We start from the raw sequence: 14,107 nt of genomic DNA on the forward strand, positions 1-14,107 counted from the left end.
CAAACAGGCATGGCCTCACATCTTCTAGCCTCTTCAAGCTCTCCTTTCCCTCTCTTTCAAAACACAAAATCCAAACCCTAGTTTTCTCCAGCCGTTACCTGCTCAACCCCCATCTCCAACCGACCTCCACCTCCAGCCGACCTCCACCTCCAGACGCACCTCCACCTCCAGCCGACCTTCACATGTAAGATTGTGGTGTATAGCAGAGACATTCATATTCTGAGCTGCTTAATCTTCTTGATTTTCCTGGCCTACAGTGCTACTCGATCTTCTTGATTTTTATGTTAATTTTCAGAAAGTGGTGCTAGTTTTCAGATTGTGGTGTTATTTTTTAGATTTTTTTATGTTAATTTTTCAGAATTTTGGTGTTAATTTTAAGAATTCTAATGTTACTTTGCTGAATTTGGTGTTAATTTTCAGAACTGTGATGTTAATTTGTTGAATTTTGGTGTTAATTTTCAGAAGAGTTAATTACACAAATGGGTCCTGTGGTTTATAGCTAGTTTCGCCTTTAGGTACTAACTTTTTTTTGTAACAAGTTTAGGTTCTATTGTTTCAATTTTGTAACACCTTTGGGTATTAACACAAAAAAATGACTAAAATACCCCTGCATTTTTTTAAGTTTATCAATGTAACATATTTGGGTACTAACACCTAATTTTATTTAAGTTTAAATCAATTTTACAAAATCTATTTATTTTTTTTTATTTTCATCTTTTTATTATATCTCTTAATTAACAAAAAATCTATTTATTTTTTTTATTTTCATATTTTTATTAAATTTCTTATTTAACATAAAATCTACTAGTTACACCAGTATTTTTTTAAATAGATTTTTTTAAATAAAATCTACTAGTTATATAGTTTTATGTAAATTAAATTTCTTATTCGTTTTAATGCAATGACGTACCAAGGTTACGTGCGATGATGTCGAATTAGTATTTGATATGGAATAAGATTTCAATGATATCGAATTCAATTTCAATGATATCGAATTCTATTTCAATTATTATGCAAATTTACATTTTTGATTTTTTTAATTCAACAATTTTTAGTCTATGGTATCGATTTTTAGTAAATGTAATGGCTTTTATTATATGGTATCTCTTTTTTAATGCATCGAATTAGTATATGGTATCGAACCAGGTTACGTTTGATTTTTGGATCAATTATGGTTGGGTATGTTACTACATCGAATTATATATATTATTATTTTTGGATCAATTAGGGCGAATCCATTGATTCTAAATAACTTTATCATATTACTACCACTTTATTCGTAAATAAAGTCAAAGAGATCTTATAATTGTTTTTTGGCATCTTGCCTTGATAGTAATTTATCGGTATTTTTTTTAATTTATCTGAATGACGGAATTTTGTATGTGCAGTGCGGTGTATGATGGATTTTAATTTTTTATGTTAAAAGTAGTTGTGAAATAATAATATATATAATTCGATGTAGCGACATACCCAACCATAATTGTGAAATAATTCGATCATTGAAATCTTATTCCATACCAAATACTAATTCGACATCATCGCATCGCACGAAACCTTGGTACGTCATTGCATTAAAACGGGTAATAAACTTAATTTACATAAAACTATATAGCTAGCAGATTTTATTTAAAAAATCTATTTAAAAAAAATACTGGTGTAACTAGTATATTTTATGTTAAATAAGAAATTTAATAAAAATATGAAAATAAAAAAAATAAATAGATTTTATGTTAATTAAGAGATATAATAAAAAGATGAAAATAAAACAAAAATAGATTTTGTAAAATTGATTTAAACTTAAATAAAATTAGGTGTTAGTACCCAAATGTGTTACATTGATAAACCTAAAAAAAATGCAGGGGTATTTTAGTCATTTTTTGGTGTTAGTACCCAAAGGTGTTACAAAATTGAAACCATAGAACCTAAACCTGTTACAAAAAAAAGTTAGTACCTAAAGGCAAAACTAGCTATAAACCACAGGACCCATTTGTGTAATTAACTCTTTTCAGAATTGTGGTCTTAATTTGATTGTTACTCATGCATGTTATGTTGTTTGATTATGATGTTCATTGTGATAAAATGGTAATTAGAATTTGTATGATGTTCAGCAGCTTGCAGAAGTTAAAAAAACAAACAGTCTTCTTCTAGCAGACTGCAGAGGTTTGGTCCACCTCTTCTGCTACAAATGTCTGCAGATGTGATCCACAGACTGAAAACATTTAACCTCTGAAAAAACAAACAACACCTAACAGTATATATATTGAGATGAGTCAATTCAAAAAGTAAATCTTCAACGACTATGCAAGCATAGATGCAAATAGATTAATATGTAAAAAAAACTACTTTTTTTTAACGGTCAACAGAATCAATCCCGAGCACTCTCGGGACACCCCCTGAACAAACGGAGTACATCGAGAGTAACCCGAGTCCACCACCAATTTCGGGGAAAACCCGATAACCCACCCGCCCGTAGGCACGACAGTGAAATTACCGGTAAAACCCGTTTGGCTCAAGGATCCAACCCAAATTTCCCTGTGTCTCCTATCATTGTCCACCAGTGACTCACTCTGCATCAAGTGAGAGTTTAACTTGCATCTCTCAAGAGAAATGCAAGTACTCCCCCACTTGATCTAGATATCATTGCCTAAACAGAAAAAAATGTGCATATAAATTGTTTTGTTTCATTAATTATTTCTTGTTAATTGAAACATGTACGGATTAAGTAATAAAATTGTTTTGTTTCATGTTTATCATTTGTTGTTTTCTTTGATGTAAATAATAATATTAACAATAATCAACTTAATAATTTATCGTTGATATTATATAATAATTTACATCGAGATAGTTGGTAAACGGGCAACAAGCTGCGCTGCTACCCTTTTTTGAATAGCAAAACTAAGTCTTTTAAAAACTACGTCCATAGATCTCGGGGTCATAACATTACTATGCATGTCCTATTGAACTCGACTAAGTAGGTCCACATCCTCTGGCGCCAGAAAACCAAAAGTATCGAAAGCAAATGAGATAAACACGTGCTGGTTGTCAAGGCACGCTTTCTCATGCTTGATCACTTTACCCGAAGCAACCTTTAAAGCAACCTGACCCACTGTGAAAGCACTACTCCCTAAGCCCACAAGCGGGAAAACCCTTGTTAGATCCACACAGGCGTGTTTTCCTCCTACCCATCCAAAGACCAGAATGTCGGCTGGTCGAAGGGTAGATCTCCCTTCCAACGGGTCTGTTAAGAAATTAACGGCTGCCTCTTTCTTAGCAGAAATACCAGCGCACCTTAATATGTCAAAAAGGACATCCCTAACCAAATCATGTCGGTATTTGAATCCCGGGAGCTCTCTACAATGAACTGCATGCTCACCAAAAGAATCCAAACACGCCTTATGACAAACTGGGCATACCTCATCAACTGGGAATAAAGGAATCATGAGACGATACTTAAGGATAGTACGGTACTCCACCGTCGACATATGCTGGCCTAACCCATCTATTGGTATAGCAAGAAGAAAATCTTGTGCATGTGGTGCTCAGAGACACTCAAAAACGGCTTTTTGTCTAACAGTCAAGTCAAACTACACTTCGATTTCGTGGACAATTTTACTATAAAGAGCACTCGCCAATGCATGTTGGGCTTTAGGGGGGGGGGTGTCCTTATTAGTGAAACCTCTGAAGTCAAAGCTTGGAATCGTATCACGAAGAAAAACCAAAGCACAAACATAATCTAAATGGATCTGTTTTGGATATTTATAAGAATCAAGGGCCCATCAAGGATAAATTTCCTGTGTGACTTTTATGAGTTTTATCTGTTTTCTGTAATGTCAAGGGCCCATTAAGGATCATTGGCCCGGTTTGGGGTTAGAGTTTGAGAATTGAGAGCCCAAGTGATTGCAGCCTTTTACTTCCATAGACAACTTTCTTCCAGCACAACCGGCCCAAATTACATAAAAGAGTTGTCTCTGGATCTATAAAAGATGAAAAAAAGAAGACACGCCCGGTGGGACTCGAACCCACAATCGCCTGATTAGAAGTCAGACGCCTTATCCATTAGGCCACGGGCGCTTTGTTGTTTTGTTGCCTAAGAGTATAATATAAGAATGCAGTGAAGTCAGTAAACATAGGATCCGTTCCATGGTGTTGAAAACTTGAAATGCTTGTTTTTCTAGGAAAAGAAAAGATATCCACTTTACCATAAAAGTACACCCTTTTTCTATTCCAAAATCATGAAAGAACTTTTATTTCACAAAGTTATGAATCATCGTATCATATTCATATCTTTTTGTAATGAAAGATTTTAGGAAACTTTATTTGACTTTCAAATATACTTTTAAAATTTTAATAATTAACATATAAATAAATACGCTATTTTTATTCCTTAATCATGAAACATGAGAAAAGGCGATTGTTTTATACAATATTTGTTAATGAGTTATCATGATTTGCTGTAATATCATTTTTTATACCATTGACAATGATAGAATTGTTGCATTTTGTGCATGATTTTGCGGTTTGAGACATGATTAACTAGTCATAAAGCCTTTCTTGAAATCTTATATATGTATGTATCATGTGGTTAAACTATTATAAAACAAACTCTATGGATCTTTCGGTCACAGGCTAACAACCAGACTTACCATATTGGTGATTGGATTCACAAGACCTAATATGATACGAGTAAAGGGCATGTTGGTCCCGGTCATGTGTTCAATCGACATGGACCAGTTTTGGACCTTAGAAACACATATTTTTGTTGTTTCTTTCTTTTAGGTGATACAAACAAAAACTTATTTATTTACGGTCAGTCGGGTTTATGTCCTTTAAGTTTTAGGTAATGTTTATTTCGTGGAATGTAATGGAATTGGGATTGGATTTTAAAGAATTCTTTGAGATCCTATAATGTGTTTGGTTGGTATAATTATCAATGAAATTGGAATGTAAAATATGTAAAATGACATAACTATCTTGTATCCAGAAAGAAGGAGGTAAACCCGTAATTTTGATACAATTCCAATTTCTTCTTTGTTAGATGAACAACATAACATAAGGAGTGGAATCCGCATTCCAGTTTCATTCCATTTTATGAAACAAACGCTATAGTATTAAACCAGAAGATTAGTATTTGGCACAGCATAAGATCAATGATTAGAGTAGGTGGTGCTTCTTGGTGAAGCTGGTTCAAGTGTCTATACAATTGGTCTATATTCTCCACTAGTTTTTGACCACCATTAACCATGATAATACATAAGATTAACGTTTATGTGTATTGATAACAATAAAATTCAATAAGCATTTCCATTTTATATAATATACTTAAACCTTTTAAATATAATTAATTAATTTATATATAAATGACAAGAATAACATTAGAAAGGTTAGATATAAGTCCAATTATTTGATAATGACAAGTTGTCTAAATGATTCGAGAAGGATATTTGGGCCGTTACGTCATGGTGGGCTCTACCTCTTTAATATTGTGTACTAAATAAAAATGTGGTCATCAAATGTCTTTTCCTTTGACGTTTAAGTTGGCTTCCAAATTATTGACATGTTATGGAGCCTTATGTAACAAATTATTGACATATTATAAAGATTTAAATTATTTTTCTAATATGAAAATTTACAATTCCATGAATTTATATTTATATATTCCATTTTCCCGTTTAACCCGTAGGATTCAATGAAAGTATTTTTCTTTGTTTGGCTAAAAGGCGAATTTGAATTTCAATGTACATTGAAATTCAACAATCCTTCGCTTACTTGATGAAATATTCATATATCACTAGAATGATAATATAGATACCACCAGAACCATCCAAATTCCCCATAGATTTTCTAAGAGTAGCATCAGTGGCGGATCTTGCCCGTTCAACCTGCCAGGGCCGAAAGACACGGACACTAAAATTAGCACTACGGCCGAAAAACTTGCCAAGGCCGAACATAGTATATATACAAAATTTCGATCGAAATGCGGAAAATTAGCACTACGGTCGAAAAACTTGCCAGGGCCGTGGCGCTGCCACCTCTCCACTAAGAACCGCCCCTGGGTAGCATGCATTTTGTTATTTAGAATAGTTATACATCTTTATAAGTAGAGACCGAAAATCTGTTGGGTTAAAACACAGGTTGGGTTGTTGCAAAAATAACAATCATAAAAGGTAAGAAATTTATTAGTCCTTTTTAAGCTGAGCTTCCAGGAACACGTAACATATTATCTTACTCATGCTAATAAATTATTATCGTTACCGATGAGTAGTAGCAGACCCATTTTTTATCATTGAGACTGATCGGAGGGCATAACCAAAATTTTATACGAGGTGATCTGGATTTTATTGTATAAAAACACTAATACTTTTTTCATAGAGGGCGGTTGGCCTTCATGGGCCTGCCCCTATTGGTGGTCCAAGGGCACTAGGGCGTTCAACGAGTAAGACACCACAACCCGCCGCCACATCACCTACCCGACGATCACCAGCCGGAACCAAGGGTGGTCCATCGTCGGGTACCCCTGAAACAAACACAAACATCTCTCCCCTCTGCAACAAACACACATGCACACATCTATCTCTCTCCTATTCCCATCAGTAAATACCACCTGCTTTCGGTACCACTACCCAAATTGCCGCCGACAATGTTCCTGATTGGGTAGTGGGTCCCGACATCACTACCCGACGACACCCCGAGTAGCCTAAAGTTGAGTTTGGATCTTTTCGTCACTCGCTTTGTGTCCACCGGTGTCTTTTTCAAAATACTGATTTTTTTTTTTTTTGTAGCTTGCCTCCAAAATTATGAAGGGGGCAACTTGCAAATTTACCCATTCTCATATTGTTTAAAAACAGTGACAGCTTGTCTCTTTACTTGACCCTGTCACCAAGTACAAACAATACCCATTTTGCCCTTTGCAATCTTGATCGTCTACAGATACGGCATGGAGGGAGGCTGGCAGCCATTCTTGAATGTCATCTAACACCCACAATAAAATAATTATTTTTCATATATCTAGATTCAGAGTAACTTCTATTGATTTTGGTGTGAAAATTAATTATTAAAAACAAATATGCAAGCGTTAGCGGCGCAACTTGTTATTCGTATACCTTCTATTTCGATGCAATTTTTCTTTAGCAATGATATTATAAAATAAAACAAAACTAAGAACCTAATGAATCATCAAACTGACCTTAAATAAACAATAATCTAACATTTTGTAACTGTAGTATAACAGTTAGGGTTTATATTGTTTTGAAAAAAAAACTCATAAGCTTCTTTATGTTTAAAATCATATTATTTCAAAACATTTAGACCACCCGTAGTTGTAAAGTTTTAGGGCGTTTTTTGCCCCAATAACGCCCCACAACGCCAAGCTCTCCGCCCCCTTGGGCGTTGTTTTCCAAAATGTTGCTTGGAGCGTGCTTTAATCAACGCCGAACTTCCAATTCTTTGGTCAATCACATGCAGGTTTATGGATTTGTCCAATAAAGTATTTTTGGTGTTTTTTTATTTAATTTTATTTACACCCCTTTTTAACATAATGCCTCACAATGCCCACATCTCCACTACACCTATTTTAAAAAAACGTCTCATAATGCCTTATTGCTGACTATGCTGCCACATAATGTAAAACGCCCAAAAATAAAAGCATTACCACTACACATATGGTCTTTAACATTGGTCTTAACATGAATAAACCCATCAAAATTCACGTATGCACTTTATTTTTATTAATATTGGAATCCACAATAATGCATTAGTATATAGTCATGCACCCATCCAAATCCATACGTGAGAAAAACAAAATGGGACCGGTGCATTATAGAAACATTTATATTTTGATTGATATGATTGGTTTAACCGATTTGTTAGAGTATATGAAGTAATTATGTTTGATCGTAAAAAAAACAAGGAATAGAGTTAACCATGCGAAACAAATTCTTATAGATGACTAACCGACAAACATCTTCCCCAATAGCCTCTTGGTCTAGTGGCATTTGATGTTTATTCTATCGAAGTGATGCCATTTCAAGTCTCATAAAGTGGACATTACGTGAATTTTTTTTTGAACGGCAAATTTGGATCACTACGGACCACTGGAATATCATTGTGCCACCTGCGGAACCACCTGATCATATCCATCACCACTAGGCATAATTCCAATTTTAGAAGTAGATTTTGCCGTTAAAATTAAAAGAGATGGCTGATGAATCCGTGGACCAAATTTTCACTTCGTGTTTTGTTGAATCGGTGATTTGGCAAAATGTTAGCAAGTGGTGTAAAGTTACTCCAATTTTTGTCTTCTCGGTCCATGACTTATAATATGGGTAATGCGAACTCGAGGAAGATCATTAAGTCCATTATTTTGGTTAGGTGTTGGGGCATTTGGCGTGCTAGGAACAATATCATTTTTTATAAAGAGCCGGTTAAGATCGAACAAAATCCTTGGAGGGGAGGTCTTAGGTTCAAACCCGAGCAAGAGGTGTTACTTACATAAATGGGGTGTAAAATAGTATAGAAGCAATTTTTGCTGTTAAGAGAAAAATCTTCAGTTTTCCTTAGGATTTCTAATCATTCTAAGTGGTTTCTGTTAGTGGCGAATCTAGAAAAAACCTAAAGGGGCAACGTTTCTAAAAAAATGGCAGCGAAATCGAAAAAACGTCAAATTTTTCCAAAATTTACACTAATTTTACACTAACGCCGGAGCGTCAAGGGGATATGCTAGGTCCGCCCTTGGTTTCGGTTGAGTTGTAGTTGTTTTAAGGTCGCTTGGCCGCTTGCTAGCTTTGTTTTTTTTAATTAATAAAAGTTGTTGTTCGAAAAAAAAATATAAACTGACAAGTTAATTAAGTTATTAAATTTAACATTTTTTAATGGCTAACGAATAGAAGCCCGGCTACCTGAGGTAACTCAATAGCAACCTTATACGCCTGTGATCGCAGAAAGTGTAGGGTAGCCCAAGCCACCATTTCTAGTTGCGGTGAAACCTGTCATCCTAAGACCTACTATGATAAGAGGTGACGAATTTGAACTTGAGACACTTCCACCCGATGCAACTTGAGTAAAAAACGATAATTTATTTGTTGAAAGTATGACAAAACCTGTATGAAAACATTAATTCTCCAAGTTGTCACTAAACTAAGCACCGACTACCAGCTGGCACGTGAATTTAAAGCGAACTGTCTACACATTGACTACTAGCAGGATCTAATTCTACTATCTGGAGTTAATGGGTACTAAATGTCATGCATTCAGTACAACTTTTACTTAATTCTGAGGTTAACTTGACAATTAATTTCTTGTTGGGGGTTCTTCAATCTTTATTGAACTTCAATATCTATCTAATTCTGGAACAAAGAGAAAGATAAAAATCCCAAAATAGCCCACCTCTTATTTCTTCATCTCTGTCCTCTTCCATGGCAGCAAACCCACGTGTCTCCACCACTAAATGCATTGGAACTTCGTATTTCTAACATTATTTTTCAACAACCCACATCAGATTTCATCTTTGTTTTCTACCCTTTTCGTTTGATTCCTCAATTTCTCTAGAAAAAGTTTCAATCTTGATTTCACAGGGGAAGACAGAGCTTAACATTTGTCTGTTTTTGATCTTTAAGGGTTGAATCTTGACTTTTAGTTGTTAAAGATTCTGTTTTCAACACAATTTATGTAAGCTTCACTGTTCAAAGTTCACATTTCACATTTAACACACTCTTGTTCTTCAAGAAAAAAAAAACAGAGTATTTCAATGGCTTCTTCAAGCTTTTATCTGCTGTTCTTGACTCTTTCATGGAGTTTCTTCTTTACAAATGCAATTCAACCTTCGCAAAAACAAGTTTTGCTTCAGTTAAGAAAACAACTCGAGTACCCAAAGCAATTAGACTTTTGGGCCAACACAAGTGATGATTTATGCTACTTGTCATCACCACAAGTCAACATCACTTGTGAAAACAATTATGTTACAGAGCTCAAAATCTTGGGGGGGCTTTCTCCTGATCAACAACTGAAAAAGGTGAGTTCAAGCTTCAATGGGTTTCCAATTCCTTCACAAACCCTTTCTCAAAACTCCTCAATTGACTCTTTGATTGCCACTTTATCAAGATTAACAAGCTTGAAGACTCTTAGTTTGGTTTCTTTAGGAATCTGGGGTCAAGTTCCTGAAAAATTTCAAAGGCTATACACACTTAAGTATATTGATATGAGTTACAATTACTTGTATGGCCCAATTCCTCAAACTTTTACAAGATTAGCAAGTCTTGAAAGTGTGAATCTTGATGGGAATTTCTTTAATAGTAGTTTCCTTGATGGGGTTGACTTGTTATCAAATTTGACCAGTTTGAGCCTAAAAGAAAATGGGGTTACAGGTCAATTACCAGATCTTCCCAATTTGCCAAACAGTTTGACCTTTCTGTATCTCAGCAAGAACTCATTCTCTGGTCAAATTCCAGTGAAATATGGTCAACTCAATCACCTTCAAGAACTTGATCTTTCATTCAACTCCCTTTCTGGTGTCCCACCACCTTCACTCTTCTCATTGCCATACCTTACCTACCTGAACCTTACATCAAACAAGTTGACGGGTCAACTACCGAGTCGCTTACAATGTGGAAACAAACTCGCCGTTGTCGATATTTCACTCAATCGGTTTACGGGGGGTTTACCTTCTTGTTTAAGCAATGAGTTGAACAATAGGAATGTTAAATTTGATGGAAATTGCTTAATGGTTGATGTGGAGCATCAAAAACCGTCAAGTTATTGCGTAGAGGAAGCTCGTGGAGTCGAAGTAGATCCAAAAACCATCAAAGATTCAGGAAAAGGAATGAGTCCAGTAATACTTGTGGGAGTGATTTTAGGAAGTATTTTAGTTCTAGCGCTTTTGGTATTCGGGTCTGTGGTTATTTGTAGAAGAATTAGTGTCCGAGGCTTATCAGAACCGAAATTACTGCCAAAACAGGTGCAGGATTACTCTGTTACGGGCTATCCGTCTGAGCTCTTAACCAGCGCCAGTAAGTCCTTACAGAAACATGATCTTGTATAAGCACTTAACATAGTATCAGATCCTGGAAATCTTTAAAAGTTATATATATATTTTTTTCAAAAAATCTTTCAAAGGTTACATTTTTTTTTCAGAAAATCTTTAAAAAGTTACAATTTTTCTGATTTTTCCAATTTTTTTTTTTGTTTTTTTTTTTTTTTTTTTTTTTTTTTTTTTGTAATTTGATTATGATACATTTGTTTTCGGAACCAGGGTTTGTTTCTGAGGCTGCAAAGTTGGGTACAGGAGGAATGCCGGTGCACAGATTGTTTTCTTTTGATGAGTTAAAGGAAGCTACTAGAGACTTTCATAGATCTACCTTAATCGGGGAAGGTTCAACCGGAAAGGTACCTAACTTTCATCACACAATGTTAACAATATTAACAACGGGTCAGGTAACTTGTTGATACGGGCCAAAATGGAACGGGTCAGGTGGGTTGGCCTAAAAAAGAAAACCTTTTATAATCTAGCCGATTACGATAAAAATCCATTTCTAAGCGTCACACATACATTTAAACCGATTTTCAAACATTTTTTAAGCTATTTTTAACTTTACCCATTTGACCCGTTAGAGAGGAAACATAATTCAAATCAACGGGTCGAAAGTCGAAACTACCACCTTTATATTATCATGTAAGATAAATGATTATATAATAATATTCTTTATATCTAGATCTACAAAGGAAAGCTAGAAAATGGAACAGACATTGCGATAAGGCATTTAACCGTGTCCAAAAAGTACACAATTAGAAACCTTAAGTTACGGTTGGATTTGCTTGCACGCCTTCGACACCCTCATCTGGTTTGCCTATTGGGACACTGCATTAGTAACGAAAGTGATTCAAACAAGGTATACCTTGTGTATGAGTATGTGGATAATGGGAATTACCGTTCTTTTCTTGCTGGTAAGTATTTTGGTACATAATATGACCATACATTTGAGCATATATATTTTTTTTTTTAATTTATTGATATATATATTTGTTTATTGCAGGCAATGACCCTGAAAAGGTTCTTAAATGGGAAGATAGATTGAGAGTTTTGTCGGGTGTCGCAAAGGCTGTGCATTTTCTCCACACTGGACTCATTCCCGGTTTCTTCAACAACCGATTAAAAGCAAATAATATTTTGTTAAACGAAAATGGGATGGCGAAGCTGAGTGACTATGGGCTTTCTATTATAGCAGAAGATATTAAACAAGAAGATGTATGTAAAATAATATTCGACACAAAATATGCTTATTTATGCATATAACAAGATCTGACCTTTTTATTTTTGTTTTCATTTCGCAGGCGAACGGGGAAGGTGTTGAATCATGGTAAGGCATTTTCTATGGTGAAAACGGAAAACTAAGCGGCAGGAGGGTTATACATGCTAAAATGGGCCATATCGGGGTTGGTTGTGTCTATGTTGTTTAATAAACAAGTAGTGCGTTAATTATGGTTACAAAAATAAGGTTATAGTAATAAGAGTAAATTACTGTTTTGGCCCCTGTGGTTTAGCCAGTTTAACCCTTTCAGCCCAAAAATGAATATTTATAAAAACAAACCGTTAATGAAAATACATATTTATTTGTATATTTTAAACGTATTTTGTTAAATAATAATCGTGAAATTAACAAAATAATAAAAAAAAAACTTGAGTAACTGCATTAATAATCTCTTAAATATTAAAAGAACTTTGTAATTATCAAAAACCACCCTTAAGGTATATAATTACCTAATTACCCTTACACTTAAATTCAAAAATGTAACAAAGTTATTGTTAGGGGCCAAAACCGTTATAAAATGCAACCTCAGGGTTTGATATGTTAAAATATTCCTTTTTGGGCTGAAAGGTTAAACTGACTAAACCACATTGGCCAAAACAGTAATTTACTTTAGTAATAATAATCTTGAATATGAACAAAAATGATTTAGGAAAGACCTTTGGGTGATGTTCAACCAGTTTTTAGTTTATTTGACCCGTTTGGAATAAAACAGAGTTACCTCATTTTTTTCCTTCTTATTTTGCAGGCAAATGAAGAACTTAGAGGACGATGTCTACAACTTTGGTTTCATTTTACTCGAATCACTTGTTGGGCCTTCTGCTGCATCTAGAAAAGACGAGTTTCTGATGAATGAGATGGTATTTTCTTTAATTTAAAACTAAAATAAACATGATCATGAAAAAGAGTTATTACTTTTGAAGCAGTTTAAATAACTTAATTCCTTTCTTTGGATATTTCAGGCATCATTTGAAACCGAAGGAGAAAGAAAGAAAGTAGTGGACCCCATTGTACTTGCTTCATCTTCACCTGAATCATTGTCGGTTATAATCTCCATAACCAAGAAATGTTTTGTCAGTGATTCGTGGGCCCGACCGTCTTTCGAAGACGTGCTTTGGCACCTTCAATATGCTGCTCAAGTTCAGGCTAACGCGCAACGCCCTGCTGAAGCAGTTCTACTCATGAAGTGTTGATGTTGAGGTAATTGTATATTAGATGATATCGTCAACAGTGTTGCCATGATGATGAATAAGCAGATAATAAATGTCATCGGTTATGTTTATAATATAGCATAGATATGTACATCTATTATGCCAACAACAACCTTTTATATATTTGCAATAAAGTGTTAAAAATAAACTCCAGTTCTAGTTTTTTTTTTACTAAATCCTTTTTATTAGAAAAATAAATGTATTGAATTTATGTAATCACACAAGAGTGAGAGAGTGGAGATCTAGATCAAGATTTGGCTGATTGAGTAACTTTATGAACTTTTTAAGTTCAACTATGCCGGTTGACCTGACCAGCTCATTTACAACTCGCCAACTCATTTGACCTGTTTATCTAAACCGGTATACGGATTGTCTCCATGTTGCACAGGTTAAGCCTTACACCCCCAATACAAGGTTTTAAGAAGTATGTAAAAAATCTATCATAAATTTATATATTTAGCAAGCTGTAGGAAAGTGGGTCACTTTTTTTATTAATTAAAATAAATAATAAAATAGTAATAGCGATACCCTCATTATTGTTGGGAAACATGATCATTTGCAGCGGAAGGTGATGTCTGTCGTTAGTGACATGCAAAAACC

General features: G+C 34.6%; 1 protein-coding gene and 1 non-coding gene across 2 annotated transcripts; one reads left to right on the forward strand and one right to left on the reverse strand.

Annotated features, from left to right (window-relative positions):
• Positions 1–3,998: 3,998 nt before the first annotated feature.
• On the reverse strand, positions 3,999–4,071 carry TRNAR-UCU. Its single transcript has one exon. It is a non-coding gene; the product is annotated as a tRNA-Arg (tRNA).
• Positions 4,072–9,249: 5,178 nt separating this feature from the next.
• LOC110916070 (probable inactive leucine-rich repeat receptor-like protein kinase At3g03770) lies at positions 9,250–13,671 on the forward strand. The gene is made up of 7 exons (XM_022160816.2): positions 9,250–11,000; positions 11,243–11,376; positions 11,703–11,934; positions 12,024–12,235; positions 12,322–12,347; positions 13,045–13,156; positions 13,259–13,671. Exons 1-7 carry the CDS (start codon positions 9,743–9,745, stop codon positions 13,487–13,489), a joined length of 2,205 nt encoding a protein of 734 aa, XP_022016508.1. The 5' UTR covers positions 9,250–9,742; the 3' UTR covers positions 13,490–13,671.
• Positions 13,672–14,107: the final 436 nt, after the last annotated feature.

The sequence above is a fragment of the Helianthus annuus genome, chromosome 16 (genome assembly GCF_002127325.2).
Source record: "Helianthus annuus cultivar XRQ/B chromosome 16, HanXRQr2.0-SUNRISE, whole genome shotgun sequence".
Classification (NCBI taxonomy): Eukaryota; Viridiplantae; Streptophyta; class Magnoliopsida; order Asterales; family Asteraceae; genus Helianthus; species Helianthus annuus.

Excerpts from the sequence above, each read along its gene's own strand:
- LOC110916070 (XM_022160816.2), top strand. The coding sequence starts at position 9,743 with ATGGCTTCTTCAAGCTTTTATCTGCTGTTCTTGACTCTTTCATGGAGT. Across the intron at positions 12,236-12,321 it reads AAGATATTAAACAAGAAGAT|GCGAACGGGGAAGGTGTTGA; the intron begins GTATGTAAAATA and ends TTCATTTCGCAG. Across the intron at positions 13,157-13,258 it reads AGTTTCTGATGAATGAGATG|GCATCATTTGAAACCGAAGG; the intron begins GTATTTTCTTTA and ends TGGATATTTCAG.